Source organism: Saxophila tyrrhenica (genome assembly GCF_035928015.1).
Source record: "Saxophila tyrrhenica strain CCFEE 5935 chromosome Unknown scaffold_1, whole genome shotgun sequence".
In the NCBI taxonomy this organism is placed as follows: domain Eukaryota; kingdom Fungi; phylum Ascomycota; class Dothideomycetes; order Mycosphaerellales; family Extremaceae; genus Saxophila; species Saxophila tyrrhenica.
This window is the reverse complement of record NW_027041733.1, coordinates 1865997-1893990: the sequence shown is the minus strand read 5'-3', so window position 1 is coordinate 1893990 and position 27994 is coordinate 1865997. Positions and strand designations below refer to the sequence as shown.

The following is a 27994-nucleotide window of genomic DNA, read 5'->3' as shown; positions in this document are numbered from 1 at the left end:
GTTCAAGTGCAGACGCGTTCCATGTCGACTTAGTCTTGGCTCTCCCGAACCCCGAAGTTCGCCGCATACCACCCTGAGCTTCAACGACACCTCCATTGAGAAGTCATCAGCATCACCTTGCGGATCACAAATACACACCATGTCCGTCTTGATACAGCGCCCCCTTGCGCTCCGCCCTGCCGCCTGTCGCGGTTTCAGCACCACTGTCCAACGTTGCACATCACTCCAGATCGAAAAGAACGACCCGGAAGCTCTCGCGGACATTGTCCCTCCATACCCCTATGGCCCGGCACAATGGTACAAACAGTCCAATCGCGGTCTCTACGGTGGTCAGAGGATACAGTTCGGCAACAACGTTGGTCCAAAATTTGAGACCAAGACTCGACGTACATGGCATCCGAACGTCTTCCGCAAACGCCTGTACTCACGCGCTCTGGATCGATACGTCCAGATCAAGGTGACTACAAGAGTGATGCGGACGATCGACAAGCTGGGCGGTCTGGATGAGTACCTGCTTGGGGAGAAAGAAGCAAGGATTAAAGAGCTAGGTGTCAGCGGGTGGTGGTTGCGCTGGGCCATCATGCAGACTCGAGATGTTCGGGAGCGGTTCTTGCAGGAGAGGCAGCTGCTCGGACTGCCAAAAGAAGGAATCGAAGCGATGATCGAGGAGCCAGAAGCCACTGTCGAAGGAGAAGCACAAGTCGCAGCTAAAGGGCAGGACTCCATCGGCGAGAGGGTGGATGTAGCAGCATCCCAACAAAAACGCCTAAAGTTCCGTGTTGGGCCACGATCCCATCTCTACTACACACCCACTGGCTGGCAAAGAGCGAGGCCAAACGAGGAGCTGGCCTTCAAAAGGCACGTCCGCCTAAGAAGTCATCAGTACAAGACTTTCTATCAGGACCAGACTGTGTTGGCCTTTGCGACCTTTGACGAGATTACAAAAGGCCAGGTACTCTCACAGCAGGAGAAGGCTTCATTACGGCAGAAGTTGCAGAATGAGGTTCTGAAGAAGGCGGAGAAGATTGTAGAGTCGCTTTGGCAGGCGCGCTGTTTAAAATTCGCGGCCAAGCAAAGGCGTCGAATGAATCGTTTGCGGGCGAAGTCCAAGGCCAAGGCACGTGGAGGGACGAGAGCAGAGCTGAGGGCCATGCGGAGGAGCCAGAGGAAGCAGGGAGAGGCGGAGGGCTTGGTGAAAGAGGCGATTGGGGCGTAAGTCATGCGTGTCAAGAAGAAGGGTTGACTGCTTCACGAAATTCCAATTCCGATGTGTACGGTACCTTGCTCATCGTGGATCGAGTCGCACATCCACCTACGAGACTTCGCAAGCTCGAGCTCCAACATCTCCCACAGGCTTGGTGGCTCCCAGTAGCTGCGGCCGACGCCCTGCAATGAACAACAAATCAAGCTTCGAGACTGGCCTGAGTGCAGCTTCATGGGGTCGCGCAGGATCTCATTCACGGATGTCAGTATGCTTGCCGCCGCACACGCACAGTATACTAAGCAAGCTGTACTGCACGAATCACTGGAAGCTATTCATTACCGCACGCTATGAGCCTTGAGCTCACTTGTGTCACCCTCTCCACCACAAACAGGTTTCCGAGGGCCTGCCGCGAGTACACTCCTTGTTATAACCTCTTACTCTCCGAGATATACGTTTGTCTTACTTCTCCCTCACAACCTCGCTGCTTAGGATCCTCACTGAGCGACCAGCCCGCGTTCTCTGCGACATACCATTGTCTCCTCCGCCCCACCAACTACGGCGTACCCACATCACTGTCCATAATGGAAGAACTTGGCGACGCTCTCGCTAACGTTACAGTCACAGCTGTCGCTGCAGCTAATAAAGACACTCATGTCCTTCCGATTCATTCGCCGACCTTCATAGGCCTCCCTGCCGAGCTTCGATTGGAGATCTACAATATTGTTGAGGCATTGCAGCCCCGAGGCCACAGAGGCTGGCGCGTGGCGGATTGCGTTGCGGTGTTTCGCGATCGCAGTGCCATCAACACCCCTGACCTCGCCGCACTAGCTCGAACGTGTAGGCTTGTCAACGGAGAAGTGCACGATATGCTATATGACCAGGCGTTTCAGATCGAGTTCGCCACCACCTTTAGCCAGAAGACAACCATACCAATGGAGCTCCCGACACACACTGGGCTTGACTTCCTTCGCTATGCCACAGGTGTCCACCTCCAGATGGACCTTACATACCGTCCCGGCGGAGCCTTTGCTTCGGAGTTCCCGCGACCTGGGTGTACTGTTCTCGAGTTCCGGACATTGAAGAACATCATCGACGCTCTGGACAACAGTCCGGCGCTACGCTCCTTCTCTTTCGATCCCCTGGCAACTGGGCGCGGCTCCAGCGATCCAGCATACGGGTATGAAGGGTTCAAGGACACACTGGAAAGTCTACATTCAGGAAACACCAAGAGCGGGGCTCGCGACGGCAAGAGCCATAAGGAACGAGAGCTTGATTATTCTCAGGTGGTGCTTTTGGTGTGCAAGCTCTTGCTTGGTTCTCGGTGTGGCGGGGATGATGATGAGTTCTTCAAATTGATCGCTGGGAGCACGACGACGTTTTTCCCGTTGGCAGGGCTTGTGGAGGGGTATCAAGAATCGTAGGAAGGGACAAGTTGTTCAGGAGCTGATGCTCAATGTGTCGGATTCGACTTCTTGGAGGAGAAGCAGCCAGCCCTGGGATGGGAAGGGGTGCTCGTCAGCTGACGTGCTCAAAAGGAGGAGGCTTGGCTGTCATGTGAAGTTTGAGGGAGCTAGTGAGTATTTCAACGCAGTAAATGTAAAACATCACATCAGTCCCCCACCTCCGTTGCTCCTGGAGACTATTCGCTCGACTAAAGACACTCAAGAAGCGCGCAACCAACATGACAGCCTAACAGCAACGACCAAGCCAGACATTCCGCCGTCGCTTCTCGTGGCCACGAATATAATGGCTTCCAGCTCCACAGCCACGGACAATGGCGCAGCGGACGCAAACAACAAAACTTCACAAACCGACGACCCGCCGCTCCTCAAAATTCCTCCGGAGGTGAGGCTGAACACCCACGAACAAGTCGAGGCTCTCCAACAGTTGACGAGGCCCAATAACCGCAGCGGGTTTCAGGCCATCAATGACTACGTTGTGATGAACCGCTTCTGCTGCCGTCGCTCTGCATTCGACGCTCTCCTTGCACTCAGTCTGACATGTCACTCTACCAATACGGAGATACATGGTTTATTATACGGCCGGACATTCCAACTGCGCGTCACCGACAGGAAATTTGACCACCTCACCATGCCGAGCGGACTGCCACCGAATGCTGGGCTGAAGTTCCTCCACCACGTCAAGTACCTCCACGTGGACTTCGAGATCTCCACTCGACAAAGCCCTCGTTCCGTGGCACATCACCTCCACTGCTTGGAGAGCGTCATCATCGCCCTCAGAACCAGCACGGCGCTTCGCACTATCTCCTTCGGCGTCCTAGCTGGCACTATCGATCAACGAGCTACGTTCGCATTTAAGCATATTCTCCTGGATCTTCGGCGAACGATCATGCGCAATGGGGTGAAAGGAACAACAATGAAGGAGAGGCAGCTCGATTATGCTCAGTCTGTGGCGGATACTATCAAGCGCATGCTCTTTCAGCACAAAGGGGATGAGGAACGCTTCTTCGATTATCTTGCCAAATTGGAGGAGGACGTGCAGTGATCAGGGATGCTGGATGTTTTTGGGCTCTTTGACGTTGCTGGAGCAAGACTGTCAAGGCTTCAAGGGAGAATGGAAAGCTCGTTCGGCGGACTTTGCCCAAACTTGATGTGAATGTTGCAGGAGATGAGACATCTTCGTCAGCTTGTCTGTCGGCTAAATGTGCTTCGAGTCTCATGGAGTTGGTCGCGCATGGTGTAAGTGACATTTGTTGAGCGCTAGCGTTCTTCACACAACAACTTCACATGACTGCCTGATTCTTCTTTCTTTTCTTCAACCTCACCTCATTCGATTCACCTCTCACCGCAACGATGGCGTCCAGCCAACCTCTCGACACGACGCGCCACACACGAATCATGCACAGTCCGTCGGCATCATCAACCCACCAGAGCTCAATGGAAGCCCTCACCATAGCCACGGCTGCGCTGGCAGTCGCAGCACCGACGGAGGCCACCGATCAACCAGCTCAGTCGCCGACCTTCCTTAGTCTCCCGGCTGAGATACGTCTGTTGATCTACGAATATGTGGACGCCACGCAAAGAACCTATCAGAGAGCCAAGCACTGGCAAATCGACAAGCGAGCATCGGTCAGCTGCTCCAGTACTGGTCTCGCTGCCGTGCATCAATTATGTCGACTGGCTCATGCGGAAGCACTGCCCCTAATTTACCATAACGACAATACTTTCAAAGTGAGGGTTGCGCCCGTGGACGAAAACAACACACTTCTTCCCGTCTACTCTTCTCTGACATTCCTGCGCCACGTCCGCCGCCTCCAAGTTGAGCTGCATCTCAGTATGACAGGGCGTCGCACAAGTGCCGCTCTCGAAATTCGCCGTCCGGGAGAAGTGCTCAGCCTCCTGCGAGAGAACAGGGTTCTTCGCACGTTCTTCTTCCACCCTGTGCGAAAGAACGTCGATGGAGATGGATTCACTAAATTCAGAGACACGCTCTATGAGCTTCGTCGGAGGAGCGTAAGAGAAGGAACTGAAGCTGGAAAGAACCTGAGGCAGCGAGAGCTTGATTCGCTGAGCATGTTGTCGCCTATCTCAACGATGTGCTCTATACGCAAAATGGAGGAGACGAAATGAAGTTTTACGTCTCCTTCTGTTCCCCGCCGCCGCCGCAGAATTTGCACGAGGATGACGACGACATCGTGGAACTGCTCGATGAACGGAAGCTGTGGAAAGGAAAGGGGCGTTCATTGCTGGAGTGAAGGACGTGGGCGGTCGGGGTGTTAGGACGACCAGGACGGTCAGGCTTGGAGCGATGCAGCGATGAAGACGAAGGTTGCATGGAGGGTAACAAAGACGACATCTCCGGCGGCACGATGTTGGTGAGGGCCAAATATCACTGCAGATGTACTTGCTAGGCTGGTAGGCTTCATGAGATCGAGGGTGGGATAATAAGTCGCTACACATATGGTGCTCGTTCTTTCATGCCTTGCTAGCTAAATCAAGAACCCAATCAACAGTCTCTTTCTCCGCCGAAAGCATAGGACAGTGGTCCGACGTGATGCTCGTCACATCGACCTTCCTGCCGCTCACGCGCTCGATCATATCTATGCCAGCTCGTTGGACGCCAGGTGGAACGCACAGATCGTCCTCGCAAAACAAGTACGACACTGGAATGTCTTTGTAGCCCTCATGAGTCAACTCAGTCCCGAATGATGCACCCGAGTGCTTTGCAAATGCCCTGACCACTGCCTCGCCTTGATCTGGTGGCAAGTTCTGTGCGACGAATCGAGCAGTCTTCGCCGGATCTTCTTGTAAGACCCATCCGTTTGCCTTTAATGGAAGTCAGCAAGCATGGTAGCATCTCGGCGAAGCGGGTCAACAGCTTACATCAACGCTCATGGGCATATCGCCCTCTTTTCGAGTCCCCTCCAGCACATTTTGAGAAGACTGACCAATTCCTGGCACGACAGCAGTCATATACCCCAATCTCACAACACCCCCAGCCTTCCCCTGCGCCTTCCTCTCCTCCTTACTCAACCCCTTGGTAGACTGTGATACGGGACCTCCACCGTACGAGTGTCCGATGATAATCACGTCTTTGCCTTGATCGGCAAGCTTCTCGACCTCTGCAGCGATGACAGCCGCATCGTCGTACATGTTCGGACCGGGTCCATCTCTGCCTTCTCGACTGGCTGGTCCGATGGATGGTGGATGGATGCCTTTGATCACGTAGCCGGCTCCGGAGACGGCGTCGAAGATTGGTTGATAGACGGAAATATGGACGAAAGAGCCGGGAAGGAAGAGAATGATAGGTTTGGCCATGATAGCGGATTCTTTCTTGCTTGGAGGAGGAAATGTTGGAAATTGCTCTTCAGAGCACGATGCTGGTGGATATGAGGAGCCGCCTCTTATACCTACGCTTTACACAGCATTCCAGGCGTTATCTTGCGCTCTAGCTTGATTATCAATCTACCTACGGCGCGTGATGGAGTTGAATGGGGAGAGTTGCATTGAACGCGAAGTTGCATGACGGCAAGGGCATATCGAGCAGAGACATGAATGGTGGAGACGTTGATCCACCATTGGACAGCTTACAAATTTCAGCAGCACGTGCCTTTCACGTGCGTGGAATATCCTACCACTCCTGCAGTTGTTTGATTGTCTAGAATATAAGTAGCATGGTGACCACAGTTTTACGTTGACAGACTGTTCTGACGCAACGGTAGGAAAGAGCATTAATTTTCTAGTAACATCCTTCGATCCCATCCTGCTGGTCGTTCGACAACGGCGGTATCAGAAGCTTCTCTGTGCATGCAAATGGTGCGTCTTCGAGAACCAACGTTCAATCTTTGCCAGATCTTGCCAGAAGCTCCCTTCTGCCTGGGCTCAAGCCCATATAGACCGCTTCTCCGCCGTCGATATGTCCAGCTCAGCAGCGCCTCCACGACACTGCAAGCATGTCGATCGACACCAGCAGTGAAGACTTTCTGCTCCAGATCCCACCCGAACTCCGCTTGATCATCTACGACTGCGCCGCCGACGACCACGGACCAGGAATGTGGCCGACCTGTCTCATGCTTGGTAACATCAGACTCAGGTAGGTATCAATCTGTCTTCACTGGAAGACTTTCGAATAAAAAGGCTGGCATTTTTGTCCTTCGACATATTAGCCATATCGGGAGCATCAATCCACTCGCGGCAACCCTCAGCCGTGTCTGCACACAGCTCTGGAGTGAATTCATGAAGCAGCTGTATTGGAAGACGTTCACCATCTTCGCCTGAAGTCAAAGTTTCGTCACTCACCATCCAAAGATCCGCCGTACCAGCATGGACTGCTGCAGCAAGTCAGGACTGTCGACTTCAACTTCATCGTGCACGCAGAGAAGAAGCATGCCCACCTCGTCGGAGACATCGAAGACGTTCTTGTTCAATTAGGCCGTTGTCCAAACCTGGAGAAGTTGACGTTTTCGGTCAGCTTGATTAAGTTTGCGGAGCAGAAACGGGCAGCCATCAAGAGGATCCTGGACCCGCAGAGGGTCGAGCGACACAAGCAGCAGACGCGATGAACCGTGATCCGGTAGAGCGCGAGCTTGATCATGCGAGGGGGGTCGTTGGCGTGCTGAGGACTGTTGAGTATCCGGATTGGTACACGAGGCCGCTGGAGTAGCAGTGATTTTTGCCATGCATTCTTCAACAGAGGTGCGGTAAGGTAGAATTAGCACACTTGTGCGCCGTCATTGCTGGGTGCAAAGATAGAAGAGATCAGTCGGGAAGCGCGAAAGTAGAATTGACGATAGCTTAGCCTTATGCAATTGGCATACCCTGCCACCACACCAAGATCCCAAAGACGAACACAATCACCATCGCATCTGCCATGATCGTCTGCAGTATACCAACATACCTCCCCACAGTTCTTACGTACCCTGCCCACGGCTCAGGCACAAAGCCGCTGTTCGCGACCTTTGCCAATATCCCGTTCCCCTGCAGCTGCCCTTTTTCCACGAAGTACCTCGAACCCTGCAGGACCACCTCCGACGTGCAAAAGATCATGAACAGTCGCGGGCCGAGCCCGTAGCTAGCCCCGAACCCCGCCTCCTCGTGGTAGACGGACTGGTTGCGTCCAAGCTTCGTGCCGTTGAATGTCGACGTGAATGCAATGTAGCTGGCCAGGACGAAGGCGAAGATAGCGTGCACAATCCTCCACATGTACGCAGACCCTGTCGCCGGTGGTGCTTGCTCCTTGGTCGCCTGCCCTCCACCTCCCATCATCATCTTCAGCGGTAGCGGAAGATCCGGCGGCTGCGCGTTTGGATCTTGCGGGTTGCCGCCCATGAGTCCTACCATCTGCTGCATCATCTTCACCATGGGATCATCTTCTGCATTGCCTTGTGCACCTTGTTGCCCTCGGTTTCTCGCTTCTTGCTGTTGCATCTGCAGCATGGCAGCCGCGAGCGGGTTCTCGGTTGCATCGACCTGCGGCTTGCTTGGTGTCCCATAACCGGAAGCGTGCTGGCTGATGTCGACCTCTTCTGGGTCGTCGGCGACGGTGGCTGCTTGTGGCTTCGCAGGTCCACCCAGCATTTCCTCTGGTGGTGCGATACCGCCGTTCAGTGCTTTGATCCGCGCCAATCTGTCCTCGCCTTGCTCTTCCATCTTCTTCTGGCGCTTCTCGCGGCGCAGGCGAGCTTGTCGCTGGTTTGGAGTTTCTCCGTCTGGCGCACTGCCGGAAGAGGTCGCGACGTCTGCCATGATTTTACTGTGGAGGTTGTGCTGGTGGGGTTGGTCGATCACGCTCTTCTCGGGCGAACTGGCGTTCACGATGACGCTCTTCAGCTTGCCGTTGGCGTTCTTCGTTGTCGAAGAACTTGTAGGTGATGTAGACGGCAACGCCCGCAATGAGAGTTGTGGCCCAGGCAGGAGTGGTAGGTGCTGTAAAAGTAGTGATAGTGTAAGTAGTGGCAGAAGAAACGGCGTCTATCAGAAGTGAATTGTAATAATGCTGATTGCCTGCCATACCGCATGTTTGATAGAGTAGAAGAGAGCGAGAGTGAATGCTTACCAGGTGAAGGTGAACACACACCCGTCATAGTCCTTTCCGTTGTTAGGTGAGTAGAATGCGGAAGCTGCGATGAGAAGATGTCAATGAGAAGATGTCAAGGTCGAAGGTGTGCGACTTTCATATGAATCCAGAAAATGACGTCGGAAGTGCCAAGCCAGCTTGACCTCACGTGGAACCAGCGATTGCCTTTGCAATAATAAGATGACTTGACTCGCCTGATGACCTTTGGATGCTCTGGAGATGTGTCACTCGCCTCAACAGCTCCCAGTCAGCTTGGAGAACATATCAGACCATGGGTAGACCTAGAGGACCAAGGAAGCCTCCAGCGCAGAAGAAGCCACCCTTGACCCATTTCCTATGTCTGCCGCTGGTCACTAAAGAGTCTCGACCGCAACTGGAAGCCGCTATTGCCAAGTTCAAGAACGATGTGTGCCCTCAGGACTCCTCTACGGAAGCAAAGGCAGAAGAAGCAGCAGAACATGACCGTGAGACTGTACTTCCAACGATCCATCCGAAGGCTGTGAGGCCGGTTGGAGCATTGCACTGCACCCTGGGTGTCATGAGTCTTGACAGGGACAAGCTCACGGAAGCCGTTGAGTATCTTGAGGGTATCGATATCGCGGGCATGCTACGAGATGTTGCAAGCAAGTCCGCCACGACAGACGAGCCAGCGTCTGATGCGGGTGCCTCTGAACGATCGACATTAGACCGGCCTATATCTCTTCCCAGTCTTGATAGACCAAAGCCGTTCGTGGTCGATCTGAAGGGGCTCACATCCATGCACTCGCCAGAGAAGACTTCAATCCTTTACAGTGCTCCGAATGACGCTAGCGAGAGGCTGCGACCTTTCTGCCTGCGCATTCAGCAGACGTTCAAGGACAAAGGCTTCCTCGTTGAGGACAATCGGGACCTCAAGCTGCACGCTACTGTCGTGAATACCATCTACTCGAAGGGGAAGAGGCGGCCAGGTAGGCGTCCTCCTTCAAGCCAGACTGCTGGTACATCTGGAGGACAAGGCGACCAGCCTCAAGGCCACGGTCCAAATGCCAACGCGCCTCTGAAGATCGATGCTACTGCTATACTGGAAAAGTATAAGGACTTTGTGTGGGCGGAGCAGGTGATGCTGGATCGAGTGGCGATCTGCGAGATGGGAGCGAAGAAAATGACTGACGACAGTGGTAACATCGTTGATGAGGTCTACACAGAGATAGCAAGCGTAGCACTACCGACGTGACTACTTTCTTCCGTTTCAATGAACGCCTCGTTGATCCGCTGACAGCTACCGCGTACTCATTCTGTGCCTTCATAGATTTCTCCACGCTTCTTGCTTGGTGATAACGCTTCGTCAAGCTCCCTCGTGCATTTGAAGGCATCGCAATTGATCCACCTCAGAGCATTCAAGCACATCCCCACCCCCAGAGACCTCTTGACGCCCGCCTAACATACTCCTCAGCTTCCTCGCGCTGTGAACGATGTCCTCTCTCGCTGGTATGCCATCAACATCCTTACATTTGCACGGCAAATCGGCTGATGTGCGGGCGGAGAGGCACCTTCGACACATGATGCTTTGGCAGTAATAGCATTCGGTCCTCGTTCGACGGCAAGGGGCGTGAGAGATTTCTATGCAGCCATGGCACAGAATTGATATAACCCCTACTGACGCTTCGAATAGATCGTAATGTTCGTCGAAGCTGTCCCTCCACAGCCGTTCCCTGCAGATCTCGCATGCATCTGGAGGACCGCTCGTGGAATAGTTGCAGGCTTCCTTGCAAACAGGGCAGATGACAAGGGATTCCAGAACGCACTTCTCTCGTTCGGCCTTGTCCGCGTGTGTGTCCAAAAAAGCCCATACTTTATACCTCACAGAGGTGATGAATGTACCCAGCTTATACTTGCCAGATTTTACGCCACAGTCGACGCAGAATCGTCGATGGCCCACGTGTTTGTGTCGATGTGTGTAGTACTTCGCGCGCCGCCGTTGCGTTTGAGTGCGTGAGAACGCTGATTGCTCCTTGACGCTGAAGCATGAAAAGCAAGCGAAGCTGTCCGTAAACGTCATGATATCCAGTCCCCTGCTTTCAGAATAACGCGGCAAAGTAACGGCTCGTGGCCCGTTGCACCGCCAGTATTGAGCCTTGTAGACGAAAGCGGTTTTCTTGTCTACTGGCCAGGACTGCGGGTCGACGACTGCCTGGAAGTGTCTGTTCACCTGGGAGAGCGAGATGGCTGTCGGGAAGTCGAGGAGGTCGAATACAGCCAGCTGCAGCTCAGCGGGTAAGCGCTGGATGATGTTGTTGTCATCGCTTTGAGCAGCTGCAGCCTTATCGGTACGTGGGCCGGTATAGAGGATCAGTTCTCGACATTGAGATGGCATAGGGGCGGCTGCTGGTAGCTCAGTGCTGTCTTGTGGGCTGTTCGTGGTTGTGAGATCTTCCGAGTGTGAGTTGAGGCCGGCTGGAAGCTGGTGTGAAGTCGCATCAAGCACGACGCAGGTAGGGCGTGGTGGTGCAAGTGGCCGTGCTGATGTACCTTGAATGGATGCCATGCTCACATGTAGAGTGTCTTAGGCAGCATTTCAGGTCGCTAGAATCGCAACTCACGGTGGCTGTAAGTATCAAGAGCTGCCATCGAGAAGGTTGAGTCACCCAGAAACGCCCAGAAGCAATGACGCGAGCCTCACCAACTTAGGGAGGAGGTCGCAATGAGCTGAACACTTGTGTACGAAGCAGAGTGTTGATACACTCACCGAGACTAGACGACATAGACCAAACGTCTCCCTGCGTATTCATACAGATGAGGCTGCCGCACACGGCTTCTAACTGCCCACTCCGACTCCCTCCCGGTGTTTCTACTCCACCAACCCCCAAAGCCCAACCGCTCCCGCCGCAACCATAACCACACTCCTCACCTTATTCAACGTATTCCACCTCCCCAAGAACTCCACCGTGTTCATCCTTTCCATCTCCCGATCCGGCGGCGCATCGTCAAACGGCTCCACCTTCTCCTCATCCCCTCCTAGCCTAGCAATCTTATGATCAATCGGCACCATCATGCCGCCCGTCAGCGGGAAAATCGTCGCTACCAGCGCAGCAACCGCTGCCCACTTGTACCCGGCATTCGACAGCCTGCTCGAGTAGGAATGATATGCCAGGTACCCGCTCACAGCGATCGTGAGGAGCTCAGCAGGGACCTGCGATGTGAACGCCGTCTTCGACATGAGAACGAACTGCTGCGCGGCTGCGCGATAGCCGTCGAAGGAGAAGACTGCGGCGCGGGTGTTCGCATCGATGCCGAGTTGTTTCGACACGTCGGGTTGAGGAGTGAGGCGGCCGCTGCCTTCGTTCTGGTTGCGAGAGGGGACCTTTTGCGCTGCCGAGATCAAGGCTGGGATGAACTGGGTGGATGTTGAGGCCATGCCGCCGGCGATGAAGAGCGTGGTGCCGACGACGCCGAGTTTGGCGCCTAGGATGTAGGGGCTGTCGCGGAGTGGGTTGGCCATGATGGTATTTGTTGTTGTGATCGTTGTGATTGTTGCTCGTTGTCTGTAGACGAGTTCGTGGTGTTGAAGTCAGGTCAAGTCAGGGGTCTACAGTCAGCAGTGACGATCACGCCTCGGTCGATTGAAGGTGTCGATCGAGGACGATCTGTTTACCACTCCATAAAACTATTGAAGGCGGAAATACGATGGAACTTCTTGCTATCAAAGCAAGTTGAAAGTAAAAGAGCTGTGCGGGTTGAGAAGTGGAGGTAATTCTCATGCAAGCTGTCGACCAGCGTCGCATTCAGCTGTATCATTTACATTTATGTATACGACCCTTCTGACCGTCAGGCGAAGAGTCCCAGAACAAATCATTCCTCATCCAACGCTCATAGGGTATCATCAACATCAGAGGACCAACAACGCCGTTGCAAACATCTTAGCCCGGCAGCCCTACCGGCCAGACTCAGAAAGACGCCTTAAGCTGCTGCACCATCATCCCCAGCCGTGCCGACATCTTCTTCCTGCTTCTGCTTCACAGGTGATGCGGGAGATACAGGCTCCAACGTCCACCTCCACCGACGATGCTTCTTCTGTCGTCCCGCTACAGGTGTCGCAGGACACGTATCGCTGTCATCCTCAGACGAATCGCGCTTGTGTCCCGTCCGCGGCATGGTAGTTCGTTCTTTCAACGCTGCGCCCTCCTCTTCGTGGTTCTGCTTCGGCTCTTCGTCTCTTTCTTTGGCCGTCTCGACGGGTAGTATCGCCTCAATGTCAGAGTGCTTCAACGTGTACTTCGTGGTCTCGATCTCTTCCGTCAGCTCAGCGCGGAACAGCACCTTCTTCGCCGTTGGGAACATCGGTCGGGTCTGAGAGAAAGATGTTCGTCGGCCAGTTGTGCGTGGTATTGGTCCGTTTGTCAGTATCGAAGTCGTGTTGAAAGGTAGTTTGTATGGCGCCTCTTGAGGTGTTGTTTCGACTGTCGATGCTGAAGACGTCGATTCGGACGATGCGGGTGTTGGTTCATCCTTGCTCTCTTCCTCAACACTTGCCGCCTGCTCGTTCATGGGCGAAGGTTCCGACAGTTGTACACTGGTCGACAGCGGCGTCAGTCTCGGTTTGATCTGATTGCTTCCAGCCCTCCGTTGCGATTCGTGCGTATTGCGAAATGTGTTGCGACTGGTTGGAGACGTCGCTGACATTGTCTCTAATCTCAGACTTGTCGCATTCTTCCCGAATATAGGCGCAACGCTGGAGGTGTTCAACGAGAGCTTGGGTCGTTTCGAAGCTGGAGGTCCCGGTGGTAGTAATGTTGGTACGTTCGATGGGTCGTAAGTTACTGGCGAGGAAGGAAGCAGCGCGAGCGACATGGTTGATGTCGAGGGCGCATAGAAGTTCGATATGCCAGGTGACTGTGGCATGAGGGCCAACATGTTCGAGGGTCTGGTTGTGCGACCAGTCACCGTTGATATGGATCAAACAGATAGACAGTTGACCGGGATAGTGGAGCCTCGTGGCCGCCTGACGGAATCGGTTTATGATCCGTTAAGCTCGTGAGATCTGGTGCGAACCGTTGATCGTATTTGGAGTGTCTCGAAGGAGTAATCAGCCTGTCCGTTCTAGGGAGAGTTGCAGCAATGGTGGATCAGCAGGCCAGTGGAACGTGAGATTATATTTCCACAAAGCTGACACGAGTCCGGAGTACTGTCCAGGCTGTCGCCCTCACGCGTGGAAGAGGACCTTGTGGCCAACGGCGGCGCAGGCGTGCGTAATATGACAGGCGTCGTAAGAAGACGGCTCAGCGGGACAATGCAGGCAAAAGCTTCCTGCACCCATAATTACCCAGTTGAAGGAGACCCTCGTCCTCCCGAGGCCGGCGAGGCCCTACAGGCGCACTGAATTAGACGGCGGGAAGGATGTTGGACCTGGGTTGTCATGCGGGCGAAGATCGAAGCGCCCACCCCCGCGAGAGAGAGAGAGAGAGAGAGAGAGCTATTTTAATCCTCTAGCACCAGACGATCTGAGGCCAGGAAGGTGAAGCCGGGCGCCTGCACAATTTGCCCCGATTTTTCGGATCCAGTCGAGAGCATCCTCCGGGGATCTTCATTAGTTGGCCTAGATTGGCATTTCTTGTGCGACACAATCTGCTGCTTTCGTCCTTCTAGAACACTGCTCCATCCCATGCAAGGGGAACCGCTAGCATTCTCTGTTCGTGCCCGCGGTCAACAGCCTTGTGCATTGCTCAACAGCACGTTATCCTCCGCGGAGAGGGTTCGGACAGGGACTAGAAGTCGGGTGAATCGATAGTGGCCACGGGCTGGCTGCGCACCCTTTGTGACGACGTCGCAGATGCTATCGAACGAGGGTCCTGCCACCGTTCTACACCCGCAGGTGGCTGCAGCGGATGATGGTCGGGAGCGGAGATTTGCTACTGCCGTGCACTGTCGTGCTTAAGCGCAATGCCTGAGTTCGTTCGGTATTCGCATCGGAAGAATGCTTTGCAGTCCAGCAGCTGCGCGATGATGAGGCAATGTCGCGAACGGCTGCTCCGAGAAGACTTCGGCGGCCAACGTTAAAAGCGAGTGCGAAGCCGCAGTCGTCAGCGGCGACAAAGATCACTGATGAAGAGCTGCCATCGCCGAGGCTGCATTGCCTGCATATTATTACTGCGAGGGCTGCTATCGCCACCGGAGTTGACGCCGAGCAATGGAGGACTTCGAGATGCCGTACGTACTGCCATTAGCCAAGGAGATGAATGGACTTCGCAAGCATGGTGTATAAGCCCCAATTGACGTCGGCGAACGCGTGATTGAAGCCTTTGCCATTTTGCCACGGACAGTCTTGTCGGCATCAGCTCGCGTTCGCGAGCACGAGGTTGTTAGCTATACTATACTTCTTGGCTCGAGGCGCAATGTCAAGAGGCGTGGTTTCGTCTGGACAAGCAAGCACAGGCATGGTTGAGATCTCCCTACAACGGCACCATTAGCACAGTATGTGTAGTTGGGCAATATCCCACGTTCGTAGCAGTCGTGTCGTTGAGGTGTAGTAAGTTGCGTGTACTTGATGAGAGGCACGTAAAATGTGCAAGCGTGAGGCAGCGCCAAGCCAAAACCGAAAGAGGAAGTCACGGAAGATCACGTCAACCTCACTTCTGCTCGTGCCTTCAACATCGCGCGCCGTCTGATACTCGACCGGATATATGTTATCTCGTACGCAGTCATAGCTCTGCTTGATCGTCTTGTCTAGCGCACCATTTCTCCAACATGAGGCCAAGATGGAGAAACGCAAGGTACCCGTCAGAAAGGACGGGAGGGTAATAGTCCACTTTGTACGTCTCGAGTCTATCTTCAAGGCCGCTGTCCCCTAACACACGATTGTAGGACTACGACTGCTTCTACGCCGCAGTCTTCGAAGCCAAAACACCCTCCCTCAAGAGTCTACCCTTCGCCGTACAGCAGAAGCACATCATTGTGACCTGCAACTATGAAGCCCGCCGACGCGGATTGCACAAGCTGCAGCTCATTAAAGATGCCAGGCGTATATGTCCGGATGTGATTATTGAGCTGGGAGAGGATATCAGCCAGTTCCGGGATGCTAGCAAAGAGTTGTACAACTTCATCAAGGACTACTCGTGGAATGGCAAGGTCGAGAGGCTTGGGTTTGATGAGGTAATATTGAGCTGGGTCGAGTTGAGAGAGGTTGCTGAGTCTTTGCTAGGTGTGGATGGATGTCAGTGACATGATCGATTACAACATCGGCACAATCAACCGGAACGACCTGGAGCGTTCATTCTTCCAGATGGTCAAGGATGATCCTACCGTTGGGTTCGAGTTCGACGCTACTTCCATCGCCGGCCATGCATATCCAAAGGACTTTGCTGCGGGCTCAGACAGAAGCATTGGAGATGATGAGCTCTTACTACGACTATGCCTAGGCAGTCATTTAGCACTCTACATGCGGCACCAGCTGGAACAACACAAAGGCTATACGTCAACAGTCGGCATTGCCACCAACAAGGTGCTGTCGAAGCTCGTCGGCAACATGAACAAGCCGAAAGGTCAGACGACTCTGATGCCAGGAGGTGGTTCTAATGGCTTGGAGAGCAACGCCATGTCCTTCATGGACGGCCATGAGGTCGGCAAAGTTCCTCGTATAGGCTGCAGAATCGCACAACGACTCCGTGATTTCGTCCTGGAACCACAGACCAGAAGTGAAACTGCCGACTTTGCCGTTAAGGAAGCCGTGACCGTTGCGCAAGTTCGTCAACACCCGGGCATAGACTACGAGAAGTTGGAAAAGCTTCTTGCTGGACCAGGCTCTCACCGTGGCATTGGGTTCACGATATGGTGTCTTCTTCATGGTGTCGACGACTCGGAGGTCAGCCAAGCTCGCGCAGTGCCTCGACAGATCAGTATTGAGGACAGCTACGTCCGTCTGGACACCATGCCGGAGCTGGTGAAGGAGATGACCGCCCTGGGACGGAGTCTGATCACACGAATGCGCATCGATCTGTTATCGCACGACGACGAGCCTGACGAACCTTCGGATGAGCCAAGCGATGACAAAGTCCGTTCAAATTCTTCGCTTGCCGGCATGAAGTGGCTGGCTCACCCCAAGACACTCCGCCTCACCACCCGGCCCAGGCTGCCACTGCTCGCAGACGGGACGAGGCAGCGTACCATGAAGCGCATCTCGCACTCCTGCCCCTTGCCAAATTTCGTCTTCCTGCTGAGCGAAGGCGTGGACGTGCTTGCCGAGAAGCTTGTCAAAGAGTGCCTCGTTAGCATGTTCCGCAAGCTTCATCCAGAGAAGACATGGTGGAGCCTGAGCTTGGTCAACCTCGCCGTGACGAACATGGCGGAGACTGCGAGCGACAGCAAATCTGCCAGTGGCCGAGACATAGGTAATATGTTCAAGCGGCAGGAAGATGTGCTGAAGGATTTTCGGGTTACTGAGGTCTCCCAAGATGACGCGGATGGTGCTGGCGCCGTGGGTAATGGTGGCGAAGAAGTCGTTGACACAGGGGACGATCAGGAGCTGGGTTTGAATATGCCAAAGGATGAAAACGAAGAAGAAGAGGAAGACGGATGGGTTGATGAAGATGGCATGGACGCTGCTATGGACTTTTGTGACATCTGCAGCTCTGCCATACCCTCCTTTGCCATGGTAGCTCACCGCCGCTTCCATGAGCCGGCAATGTCATAGCACTCTTCTTCCATACGTACAGACTTTCGTGCGCGCACAGGCCCCTCCAACTACTCGTCGCCGTTGCTCGCGTCCAGAGCCCCGTCAATGCAGCAAACATCCGGCCTCTTCTTACGCTGGCGTCCGAAGGAGGAGATTGGACTCTCTGCCTTCTTCTGGTGAGGCCAGCCCCTGGGCAGCTTGCCAGCCTCAATCGCCCGCAACACCTCGCACTTGAGAGCGGCGTACTTGGCTTGGGCTTCGAAACTCGCGATGCCGGCTTCGTGCTTTTCGTGTTCCTGCTGGCGGGCCCACTTGATGGCTTCTTCGCTGAGGATAAGGTCAGCCCGATCCATAGCCAGATGCACTGCGGGAACGAGTTTTAAGACTTACATCTGCTCCTTCAGCTCGATAGTCTGTGCGATCAGGTCCTGATTCTCCAACTCTGCCTGCCTCAAGCGCTCTTCATATCGGACCTTAACACGAGCGTCGGCGGCTGCATCCTGGAGACACGAATCGCTACATCAGTCACAGTCGCCACCAACAGGCCAATACAGCAGCCTCACCTCCCTCTCCAACCTCTCCATCGCCTTCCGCCCATCCCACTCCTCCGCCTCATCCCTACCCCACTCCCCCTGCATCTCCTCCAGCTCCGCACACGCATCCATAAAAGCCCCCAACTCCCGCTCCGCCTTCGCCACCGCATTATTCGCCCGCAAATACTCCCTATTCGGCACCATCTCCACCTCCGCACCGCCTTTCCCTTCGCTAGCGTCACGTTCCTCGGAAATGCGCTCGAATTCTTCAAGAGCGAAATCGAATTCTCGGACTAGGACGCTGTGCCGCTCGTCGAGTTGGCGGAGGTACGAGCCGTTTTTGAGCAGTGTTTCTGCGGAGTCTGGCGAGGGGTTGGGGTGGAGGGTGGCGGCGAGGGCGCGGCGGAGGCTGTGGGGGGAGAAGATCTGGGTTGGGCTTGGTGGGGAGGACATGGTTGAGATTATGACGAACAATGGGACAAGATGGAGAGACAGGAGTGATGGTTGATCTGGTTGAGTCGAAGGATTTGGTGGGGAGGTCTTGTTGATATGAAGTGACGGAGAGGAAAAAGGTAGGCTCCGGCAGACGCGCGAGCTACGTACATCTGCTTCCTTCTCCTTACTACTGATTCCAATGCTCATCGTACCCTCTCTCCTCTTCATACAAATGCATACTACCTCCTGAACAATCATCTACAACATCATGCAAAAAACCTCCTCCTCCTTCCCAATCCAGCAATCACATGCTCAAACCCGCTCCATCACCTCCAGACCTCAGCAAAAGCGAAAGCGAAAGAACCACCTCACACGAGGAAGAAGAAAACGCTTTGAGGTTTGCTGACTACTCATCAACCTTCCCTCAGTTCTCAGTGTTATATCCAAACTCTTAAACGAATCTCCTAGCTATTTCCTGTTCGTTTTGGAGGAGGTGCAATGGTGTTGCAGCCACAGTGTTGTCGATGAAGCTTGCTTGAGCGGGCACTTTGTTGGAAAGCACCGCACTTCATCGAGAGTCTTGGAAAGAACACATATGGGTTGCTGCTCACTGTCACATGGGTAGCCCCGGCTGTCATGTGCTTGCTACTGGCGATGGCAATGTGTCGGCGAGCCATGTGAGCCGAATTGAGTGCGGAGGGGGATGGTGTCCGAAGAGACACTGGTGACACTGGTGCGGGTTGTTGGAAAGATGGCTGCATTTGTACACACGCCTCTACGGGCAAGCAACAGATAAGCACTACAACCCACTCCAACATCTCCGCGCGCACCCACTTCTCCCCTGCGTAAACCGCGCCGCGCATCCAGATGTCAATACATCTCGCCTCCGCAGTCAACCTACTTCTTCCCCTTCCCCTTAGCAGCAGCCTTCCCCTTCCCCTTCCCCTTCGGCTTCTCCTCCTCCCCCTCCTCATCCTCCGCCTTCTTCTTTCCCCCCTTCTTCGCCGCCGCCTTCTTCTTCGGCGCCTTGATATACTTATCCTTACTCAAATCCTCCTCCTCCTCTTCCCCTTCCTTCGCCTCATCCGCCGCCTCCGCCTCCTCATCGCTCTCCTCCAGCGCCTCCTCCAGATCCGGCTTCTCCTTCGCCGGCGCCCGCTTCGGCGCCACGACCTGCGAAGCCTTCAGGTACGCGAGCGGGTGGCTCTGCTGGTTGTACAGACGGGTAAAGGTGGATTTGGCTTGAGTGTCGATCTTGACGGTTTCGGCGTCGTCCTTGCCAAGGCCGAGTTCAAGGATGGCGTCCCAGTCGTCGCGGGTGAGGAAGTACTCGTCCATGAGTTCGATGATGTCGGGTACGGCTTCCTTGCCGTCGCGCTGGAGGCGGCGGACGAGCTGTTCGAAGAGCAGCGGGAGGTACGTCTGCCGGACTTCGAAGCGGTCGGCGGACACGCGGAGGCGCATGTGGCCTTGGATCTCTTTGAGCATGCGCATTAGTTTGCCTTGGTTGCTGTTCTTGCCCAGCCAGGAGGTGAAGCGTGTTTGGTGGCCAGCCATCGTGCCGTAGACGAATGAGGCCGGGCGGACGAAGGAGAACATGGCGTGGGTCGGCATGAGCGCCCATTGTTGCTGAGAGCCGTGAATCATGCGGTCGACAAGGTCGCCGTCAGAGATCGCGTGCGCTGCGTTGGCGACCAAGTCAAGCGCAGCAAGTTTCTGGCGCTTCGGATTGTCGCTGAACTGATTCGAGCGGGCCGGGCTGGTGCCGAGATAGTTCTCTTGCAGCATCAGAGGCGCGAAGTCGTGGTCGTTGAAGTAGAGCTCCTGCTTTTCATTCAACGTGCTCTTGGACGCAGGATTGAAGAGGCCGCCACCAAGGATCTTGGATACCATGTCCCACGGCTTGAGGACAATGTGCTTCTCCCACGCCTTGCTCATATCTTTGCCTTCTTGGAAAGACATGGTTTCGTTGTCGAGCTTGGCAGTAGAGATCATGTTGACGACTTGGCGGATGTCGGCGCCGGTGCCTTCGATGAGGGCATTGATCACGTTGGGAGGAAGTTTGAGTCCCTCGCGGAAAGCTATAGTGCTAATACGGCTCCGGATCATGTCCGTGGTCGGGCGGCGGAAGCCTAGGTCGAAGGTGACGAAGTCGAAGGGACGCATCTTGGGCTGCTTGCGGTCGTTGCAGATCAGGATCATGGGAACCTGGGACTTCTTGCAAACGGCAGCGAGAGCACCAACGCCACCACGGTCACCCGCGGACATGCCGTCCACTTCATCCATGATGAGCACCAGCTTCTTCTTGCTTGCTTCAACTTCTTGCGTGCCAGGTGCGCCGAAGTAGCCCATCAGACTGGTGGTAGAGAGAACGCCTTTCAGACCAGTTTCAACAAGCTTCTTGCTGCGAGTGTCCGAGGCGTTCGACTCGACAATGTCATAGCCTTCGAGCTTGGCGACCAGATGCGCGGCTGTCGTCTTGCCAATACCGGGAGGGCCATGGATGATGACCGCTCTGAATGTGCCACTGCCATCTGCTCCAGCCAATTTGAAGCCCTTGCGCTGGTACTTGGGGAAGTCATGTAGCCAGCGCTGCAGCTTCTCCACCTGGGCCTTGTTACCGCAGATCTGATTCAGCTGAGTTGGCGCATAGCGCACTGTCCAAAGTCTGTTATCCGGACCCTCAAGAGGAGCCTCATACTTGCCGCGCGGCGCAGAGGAACCATTCGGGCCTGAGACCTTGCCCTTCGGTTTCGCAGCAGAAAGTGCAGCTCGCTCCTCTTTCTCCATCTCAGCCGCAGCCTTGCGAATGTTGTCCTCTTCTTTCTTCTTCTTCTCCTTATTCTTCTCTGCCGCAGATGAATCGCCACCGTTGGCAGGCAGACGGCGGATGAGTTCGAAGAGGCCATGCTCGTCGACGACTTGGAGGCCATACTCCTTGATCATTTTGAGTTTCTTCGGCCCGGCATCCTCGCCAAGGACAATGTAGCTAGTCCTTCTGGATGGGCCGCTCATAACTTTCCCTCCATACTGTTTCACTAAACTTTGTCCCTGCTCGCGGCCGAGGGTCTGCAGTTGTCCCGTGAAGACAAACGACAACCCTGCCAGGCAGTTCTCCTCACCACTTGGCATGTCCGAGGCGTCCATGGCGCCCGCAGGCATTGCCGAGTTAGCATGTTGGCCGAACTGAAATTTGGGCTTCTCTGCGTTTGGGTCGTCTGGTGGAGGTGAAGGCGCCTTGATTGTGGGAATGCTAGCGAAGATGGCCTTCATCTCCTCACTGTCTTGAGGCTCTTCCTTTTTCGCCTTCTTCGCTGCCGGCGTGCTTTTCTTCGCGGGACTAGCACGTTTCTTGGCCGCCGGCTTTGCGGGCTCAACCTCCAGGTCGTCGTCATCATCGTCGTCCAGAGCAGTAGACTTGCGCTTGCGGCCTCCTTTAGCAGCAGCAGCAGGAGCTTTTTTCTTCGCCGGCTTACTGTCCACAATTTCCTCATCATCGTCAGGAACCACAAAGTCATTCTCTCCATCCACATCCTTCATGTCCACGTCCTCATCAGCATCAGGGGCAAAGTCATCCTCATCCTCTTCCTTGAGCTTCTTCTGCCCCTTCCTCTTGGGAACAAGCGGCTTCTCATCATCTTCCGACTCCTCTTTGTAGTCATCGCCAGCCCTCGCCCCTCTCTTCGCCTCGGCCTTGAAATTGTCCTCTGCGTCGTCCATATCATCGTCTGGAAAGTCGTTTTCGTCCACCTCGACGTAGCTAGTGTTCTTCGTCTTGCGTGCCGATGAACGAGCACTAGTCGTCCCATTCGCCGCCTTGCCGCCCTTCTTAGGCGTAGTTTTCGCAGCGCTCACCCCCCTGCCCATGTCGTCGTCCTCAGCAGGCTTGCCCTTGGCCTTTGACCTGGAGACTTCAGTGCTTCGCTTGGGCTTGCTGCCATTGCCGAAAAAGTCGTCGGCGGTTGTTTCCTCAAAGACTTCCTCCTTCTTCACCGCTTGCTTCTTGGGGGTGAAGGTCCTGGTGATGTGTTCGTCGTCCTCATCATCCTCGACCACTTTCCGCCCTCTCCCTCGCTTCTTGGGTGCTTCTTTCGCCTTGGGCTGTGACTTTGGTGTTGCAGTGGATCCACTGCCGCCGCCGCCGCCAAAGAAGGAGCGAATATCGGACGGCATCGTCGCGGTGAGTAATGCGAGAAGGAAATGTGGTGGTGTGCAGGCAGCTTCACGCAACGCCTAAACGCGTGAGAGGCGCGAACGTCACGACCCGAAATTAGGTTTCGCTGAATCAGCGGAAGCAGCCGAGAATCATCCAAGAGCCTCTCGACATCAAGTCGATGAGGATGAGTCGGAATCAACACGACCACCACGATGAGGACGCGATAACACCAGTATCCAGCAGAACATTATACGGAAGTCAATTGACTGCAACAATGGCGACCAAGCGATTCGCACCGACTCCCACCCCCTCTCTCCTCTCCTCCTTCACCACCCGCCCATGCTGTAAGATGGCCCCCCCCCTCCCCTCACAAACTCCCAACTGACCCCAACAGGTCTCAACACATCCCTCCGCGCCCTCCTACCAGCCACCCGTCCCTTCTCCTCAACACCAACCCCGCAAAACTGGCTCACTCCCAAACGCGGCGAATCCAGCAAATCCCGCAAAGGCAAACCTCACGTCGCAACCGGCGGCAGCGTGCGCGGCACCACCCTCGTCTGGGGCGACTACGGCCTGCGTCTCCGCTCACACGACCGACGCATCTCTGCCCACCAGCTCAAAGTCGCCGATGAGACGATCCGGAAACGACTAAGAGGTACGAAGTATCGCTTGTACCATCGCGTGAATGCGAACATTGGCGTGTATACTTCTGGCAATGACCAGAGGATGGGGAAGGGCAAGGGGAGTTTTGATTACTGGGCTTGCAGAGTGCCGGTCAGTCGGATATTGTTTGAGCTGAAGGGGGATGTGCATGAGCAGGTTGTTAGGGATGCCATGAGGTTGGCGGGGAACAAGTTGCCAGGGCTCTATGAATTTGTGCGTAAGGGAGATCCGCCGGTGATGGGTATCACAAAGGTCGGCTTGGTTGGAAATAGCGAAGAGTTCTTACGGCGGCCTAGGGTGCCGGTGGAAGCGCCGAGTCTGCCGCATACCGCACAGAGAATACCTGGGACGACGCCTGTATAATATCATCAACCACCATGAAATTTCCTGTACGACTACTTAACCTCCATGGGTGCATTCCTGGCTCTTGATTTGAAAGATGGATGTCACTAATTCGAATGCGCCGAGTCTGAATATCCACATAGACAGCGGTATATTGGCAACACCGGGTACCTAACCGGCACGATGGTAAGTGACTTGCTCCTTCTCCGACACCGCCTCCCAATGTCCTTTCCTCTCGTCAAGTGCAACCTTCTTTCCCTCAACACCAACATGCGCAGCCCTATCTCTTGTCCACATTCCGCACCAGCATTCAATAAGCAAGACACCACCATTCCTCTCACATCAGATCGTCCCACAGCATCGATATGGTCGAGCACGACACCCACCGCGTAGCAGCGCCGCGAATCGGACCTTCGATCAACAACGACGAAATCGTCTATCAAAGACGAACGTCCAAGCGCGGAAGAGATGAAACCGACAAGTCAGACAATACTTCACAGAAATCTTTGTACATGCGCCCCAGTCTCCAAACGCAGTCACCAAGCTGAACACCCTTCCCACAAATGTAGTCGTCTCAGCATCGCGGAAGGGGCACGCGCAACAGTAGCATAGGAGGCGCACGAGGCGCTGGTCCTGCCAACGTACCACCCCTCCCCGCCCACACCATACCACGATCCACCACTAACTCACCCAACCGCAGAACCCTCCCCCTCCAAACCCACACACCCTCAAACTTCCACTTCTTCCCCTCCACAAGACCCTCCACAAGCCCCTCCACAACCCTCGCCTCACCACGCCCCACCGAGCTTCCAGCCCTCTCTCCCCCCCACCCAGAATCCCGCACCAGCACAGTCCTGAAACTCGCCCTCTTCGCCCTCGCCACGGGCCCGATTACCTTCCCCGCACACATCATACGCGCGTTCCTCGCGGCGCATAAAAGGCGCTTGCGACATGCGGAGTGGCAGGCGCTGGTACATTTGGTGTTCGTGGATATACTACAAGAAGTAGGGGAAACTCTGTTCTGGCTAACGAAGCGGGGCGTGATTGCGGGGCTGCGGGTGGAGGAAAACTCTGGCAGGGGAGGGGGTGAGGAGTTTGCGGTGTGGAGTGAGGTGCCGCAGTGTGCAGGGGCAATGTATGAGGTCGATTCTGAGGGGAATGAGAGGGGGCGGATGGTGGAGTGCGTTGTGAGAGGGGTGGTGAGGTGGAGGGAGGTGGGGTGGAGAGTGGGGGAGTCGGAGAGGAGGGTCGAGGAGGCGAGAGGTCGGGGGCGGGAAGCTGAGGGGGAAGAGGGATCTGAGGGGCTGTGGCGGGGCGAGATAGCGGTGCGGGAGAAGTTGGAGAGGACGGACCCGCCTATGGAGTAATACAACTTCGCTTCAATTCATCAAATTCTGTACAATCCTCTCATTCAACCACCTGCCCCTCCTTTCCCACTCTTCCCCTCTCTCTCCGCCTCCCTAATCCCCTGCTCCGCCAACCGCACACAAACATCCGCCACATCACTCCCCACCCTCCAACTCCTCAGCACCACCCCCTGCCGCTCCAGCATCTGCTTTGCCCGCGCCCACCGCTGACTCCACAGAAACTCCTTCTTGCTCATGCCCGCCTCGCCGGGACTACCGGGTAGACTGCCGCCGCCGCCGCCGCCACCGCTGCCATCGTCCCAGCCGCCGGAATTGCGGTTCGTGGTCTTGCGGGTGGTGGTGGTGGAGTAGGTAGGCGCGTTGCGTTGTCGCGGAGGGGGAGGGATGGGAGGTGGTGCGGGAGCTCGGGTGGTGGAGGGGCGGAGCTCGGACATTGAGCGGGTGGAGGCTGTGGAGAGGGGGCGAGGGGTTTCTGCGTGGCTGGTGCCGGGTCTGGGCTGGCCGATGGCGGTTTCGGATTGCCAGTAGAGGGTCGGTGCGAGGGCTTTGTGTGTGGTTGCTAGGCCTTTGGCCAGCGCGCTTTCGTTTCGGCGCGTGGGGAGGGGAGGGCGTTGTTTAGGTGTTTCGGGTGACTGCTGTGTCACTTGTGATAGTGGGGATGGCTTCACTTGTGGCATGTTCGTTGTTATGGTGGGCATAGGAGGCCTTGCAGTCCATTGCTCTACCTGCTTCGGAGATGGTGCCTTGACGGCGCTGGATGGCTTGCGAGGTCGTGGTGGAGGGGTTTTGCTCGAGGGCTCTGGGCTGGCGGACGACTGATGTGGACCCGGCGAAGTACTTCGTAAGGCTTCAGGCTTTGGTGGCGGTGAAGGCATGGACTTCTGACCCGACGTGCCATTCGCTTTAACAGTCGTGGCGGAAGAGCTTCGACGGGGCGGTGGAGGTTCCAGCCAAGGTTTCTTGGCAGCAGGCTCCTCACTGAAGTCGATGAGGTCCTCTTCTGGAGACGTTACCTCCGGAAACTGAGTGAAGGATCGGGCAGTACCTCGACGTGGTGGCGGGTCCGGCTTTGCCTTTGGAGTCTCCGCGTATTCTGGCGATGGCGAGTCTGGATTGATGGACCTCCTTGCTCGCCGAGTCTCTTCCTCCATATCAGCTAGCGAAGCTGCAATGGCAGTCCGCAAGTCCTCATCGTCATTGCGAATGTCGTTAGGCCGAGCAAGTTGCTTGCTCGAAGACAGGCTGTCAGTGCTCTTGCCTCTAGAGTGATTGCGTATGCCACCTCCGCTCGTACCATTCGATGGGTCGAAGTAGCCGCCCTTTGAAGAAGTGGTGACATCCCGGATGAAGATGCCGAGCACCCGTCCTGGATTGTCCAGCGCAGTGTCGGTGTACACCTCCAGATCTGCCTCACCACTATCGCCAACAAGGATGAACTTGCGATCCGGGAAGTCGCGCATGATCTTGTCCAGACTTGCTTTCTTCCGTTCGGCCACAGGCTCGAAGATACCCTGCAACATGCCAGAATACTGTTTAAGATGGAATGAGCCTCTCGGCAAGTTGGCCATCTTGAAGTAACTGGTAAGGATAGGGTACATCTGCCATGGCGAGTTCGAAACGTAGTGCAATGACACACCCATGTCATGCATCGTGTTGTACCATTCGCGGACACCGTCGATCGTGAGATCTCCGAGCTCACGGATGAACGCATTTCGAAATATCTCCCGAGCGCCTGCAAGGATTGCTGAATGCTTGATGGTATCATCAATATCGCTGATCATGCTGACACCTCTCGGCGATGTGATGTTGACCTCTTCGGTCGCGGACAATTTCTCTCCTGCTAAGATACGAACGTGGGTTGGGATGAAGTCCAGCGCAGCTCGGCATGAGAAATGACCAGAAGCATCCGTGTAGACGGTGTGCTGCCGCGACACCGACTCGTTGTAGAAGAAAGCACTGATCGGAGAGTTGGCCAGTGGATTCGCCATGAAGGGCTTCAGGCGGGTGAGCAGGTGGTGGTTGGCCATGTGCAGCTCCGCATTCGACATCTTCGCAGCCTGAGACCCAGTTGTTCGTCTCTGCGGCGGTGTCATTGTACCAGAGTCTCCATCTGTAGAAGACGCAAGGCTGACCTGCGACATGCGATTTCTTCCACGCTCAGGTGAAGAAGCTCGTGAGTTGCCTTGGCTGGAGTACTCATACAGGCTGTCACCGTCTCCCCCAGCCTGTGGCACTTCGGAGAACGCGCCTCTCCGTGCATACCGTTCCTCCTGTTCACCCTTCCGCACTATGTTCTCAGCCTCGCGGGCAATGAATTCCTCTTCCTGCTTCGAACGCTGCGGGCTTGGCGCCCGACTGGAGGTCGAACTGGCGTAGGTTCCTTCGCTCGAGCTTCCTGCTGGTGGTGCTTGGATACCCACCATCTGTCTGGCAAGCCCGATCATCAAACGCTGCTTCCGGGTTGTTGCGCCCCTGTGAGGCGTATAAATCCACCCTCTTACGTCCACATCAACGATAGCATTGTCGTCCTGATGCCTCTCCCATTCTCTTCGCCAGTAGTCCTGCTCGTTCACCTCGCCGGTTGCTGCTGGAGGCGGCGCAGTCTTCCTCTTGACGTGCCGTCTGCCGTAGCTGGGAAAGAGTACCATCTCCTCGTTCCCACTTCTCACGACAGCAGCATCTGGAAAAGCTCCGGGTCCCTCCACGCCCGACTCATATGTCCCATCTCGTGTACCCGCACCGCCGTTCTCCTGGCTGAAATATGACTGTCGTAATTCATTCGCTGCCTTCAAATACCCTCCTATCTTCTTCCTCCTCCAGCCCGGCTCCCTCCCCTCTGCTCGCAAGCCCGCCAGTTCATCGTAAGTGCCAGCCGCAGATCCCTGATAGGCCATATTAGCCTGTTGAGGCCCGGAACCATCTTTCAAGTTCCGTCGTCGCCAAAACGTGGGTGTCCGGCCGCGAAGATTCGAGACGATCCAGGGCAGACGTCCGCGTCTGCGAAGTTGTCGTCCGGTTATATATTGATAGGCACGGGCCTGTGCATGCTTTCGAAGGGTCGGGATGAACCAGTAGCGGAAGTTGAAGAGCGAGCTGCGCACCGTGCCGCGGGAG

The 27994-nt window shown here is 55.3% G+C and overlaps 14 protein-coding genes across 14 annotated transcripts; 7 read left to right on the top strand and 7 right to left on the bottom strand.

Moving 5' to 3' along the window:
* Positions 1-139: 139 nt before the first annotated feature.
* Positions 140-1216, top strand: LTR77_000829 (uncharacterized protein; the record flags this gene model as incomplete). Its single annotated transcript, XM_064798094.1, has 1 exon — positions 140-1216. The coding sequence occupies one exon, from the start codon at positions 140-142 to the stop codon at positions 1214-1216; it is 1077 nt and encodes a 358-aa protein (XP_064664328.1).
* A 569-nt stretch (positions 1217-1785) lies between these two features.
* Positions 1786-3709, top strand: LTR77_000828 (uncharacterized protein; the record flags this gene model as incomplete). The annotated part of the gene is made up of 2 exons (XM_064798093.1): positions 1786-2621; positions 2779-3709. 2 exons carry the CDS (start codon positions 1786-1788, stop codon positions 3707-3709), a joined length of 1767 nt encoding a protein of 588 aa, XP_064664327.1.
* A 189-nt stretch (positions 3710-3898) lies between these two features.
* Positions 3899-4794, top strand: LTR77_000827 (uncharacterized protein; the record flags this gene model as incomplete). The annotated part of the gene is made up of 2 exons (XM_064798092.1): positions 3899-3903; positions 4071-4794. 2 exons carry the CDS (start codon positions 3899-3901, stop codon positions 4792-4794), a joined length of 729 nt encoding a protein of 242 aa, XP_064664326.1.
* A 345-nt stretch (positions 4795-5139) lies between these two features.
* LTR77_000826 (uncharacterized protein) lies at positions 5140-5982 on the bottom strand (the record flags this gene model as incomplete). Its single annotated transcript, XM_064798091.1, has 2 exons — positions 5140-5490; positions 5548-5982. 2 exons carry the CDS (start codon positions 5980-5982, stop codon positions 5140-5142), a joined length of 786 nt encoding a protein of 261 aa, XP_064664325.1.
* A 635-nt stretch (positions 5983-6617) lies between these two features.
* On the top strand, positions 6618-7226 carry LTR77_000825 (uncharacterized protein; the record flags this gene model as incomplete). Its single annotated transcript, XM_064798090.1, has 2 exons — positions 6618-6757; positions 7010-7226. The coding sequence occupies 2 exons, from the start codon at positions 6618-6620 to the stop codon at positions 7224-7226; spliced, it is 357 nt and encodes a 118-aa protein (XP_064664324.1).
* Positions 7227-7464: 238 nt separating this feature from the next.
* Positions 7465-8681, bottom strand: LTR77_000824 (uncharacterized protein; the record flags this gene model as incomplete). The annotated part of the gene is made up of 2 exons (XM_064798089.1): positions 7465-8524; positions 8677-8681. The coding sequence occupies 2 exons, from the start codon at positions 8679-8681 to the stop codon at positions 7465-7467; spliced, it is 1065 nt and encodes a 354-aa protein (XP_064664323.1).
* A 330-nt stretch (positions 8682-9011) lies between these two features.
* LTR77_000823 (uncharacterized protein) lies at positions 9012-9953 on the top strand (the record flags this gene model as incomplete). Its single annotated transcript, XM_064798088.1, has 1 exon — positions 9012-9953. The coding sequence occupies one exon, from the start codon at positions 9012-9014 to the stop codon at positions 9951-9953; it is 942 nt and encodes a 313-aa protein (XP_064664322.1).
* A 1614-nt stretch (positions 9954-11567) lies between these two features.
* On the bottom strand, positions 11568-12218 carry LTR77_000822 (uncharacterized protein; the record flags this gene model as incomplete). Its single annotated transcript, XM_064798087.1, has 1 exon — positions 11568-12218. One exon carries the CDS (start codon positions 12216-12218, stop codon positions 11568-11570), a length of 651 nt encoding a protein of 216 aa, XP_064664321.1.
* A 458-nt stretch (positions 12219-12676) lies between these two features.
* LTR77_000821 (uncharacterized protein) lies at positions 12677-13630 on the bottom strand (the record flags this gene model as incomplete). Its single annotated transcript, XM_064798086.1, has 2 exons — positions 12677-13376; positions 13398-13630. The coding sequence occupies 2 exons, from the start codon at positions 13628-13630 to the stop codon at positions 12677-12679; spliced, it is 933 nt and encodes a 310-aa protein (XP_064664320.1).
* Positions 13631-15471: 1841 nt separating this feature from the next.
* Positions 15472-17402, top strand: LTR77_000820 (uncharacterized protein; the record flags this gene model as incomplete). The annotated part of the gene is made up of 3 exons (XM_064798085.1): positions 15472-15525; positions 15578-15865; positions 15915-17402. The coding sequence occupies 3 exons, from the start codon at positions 15472-15474 to the stop codon at positions 17400-17402; spliced, it is 1830 nt and encodes a 609-aa protein (XP_064664319.1).
* A 50-nt stretch (positions 17403-17452) lies between these two features.
* Positions 17453-18370, bottom strand: LTR77_000819 (uncharacterized protein; the record flags this gene model as incomplete). The annotated part of the gene is made up of 3 exons (XM_064798084.1): positions 17453-17711; positions 17775-17884; positions 17948-18370. The coding sequence occupies 3 exons, from the start codon at positions 18368-18370 to the stop codon at positions 17453-17455; spliced, it is 792 nt and encodes a 263-aa protein (XP_064664318.1).
* An 879-nt stretch (positions 18371-19249) lies between these two features.
* rfc1 (DNA replication factor C complex subunit Rfc1) lies at positions 19250-22525 on the bottom strand (the record flags this gene model as incomplete). The annotated part of the gene is made up of 1 exon (XM_064798083.1): positions 19250-22525. The coding sequence occupies one exon, from the start codon at positions 22523-22525 to the stop codon at positions 19250-19252; it is 3276 nt and encodes a 1091-aa protein (XP_064664317.1).
* A 257-nt stretch (positions 22526-22782) lies between these two features.
* mrpl16 (39S ribosomal protein L16, mitochondrial) lies at positions 22783-23534 on the top strand (the record flags this gene model as incomplete). The annotated part of the gene is made up of 2 exons (XM_064798082.1): positions 22783-22852; positions 22903-23534. The coding sequence occupies 2 exons, from the start codon at positions 22783-22785 to the stop codon at positions 23532-23534; spliced, it is 702 nt and encodes a 233-aa protein (XP_064664316.1).
* Positions 23535-24924: 1390 nt separating this feature from the next.
* Positions 24925-27774, bottom strand: LTR77_000816 (uncharacterized protein; the record flags this gene model as incomplete). Its single annotated transcript, XM_064798081.1, has 1 exon — positions 24925-27774. The coding sequence occupies one exon, from the start codon at positions 27772-27774 to the stop codon at positions 24925-24927; it is 2850 nt and encodes a 949-aa protein (XP_064664315.1).
* Between the last annotated feature and the right edge of the window lie 220 nt (positions 27775-27994).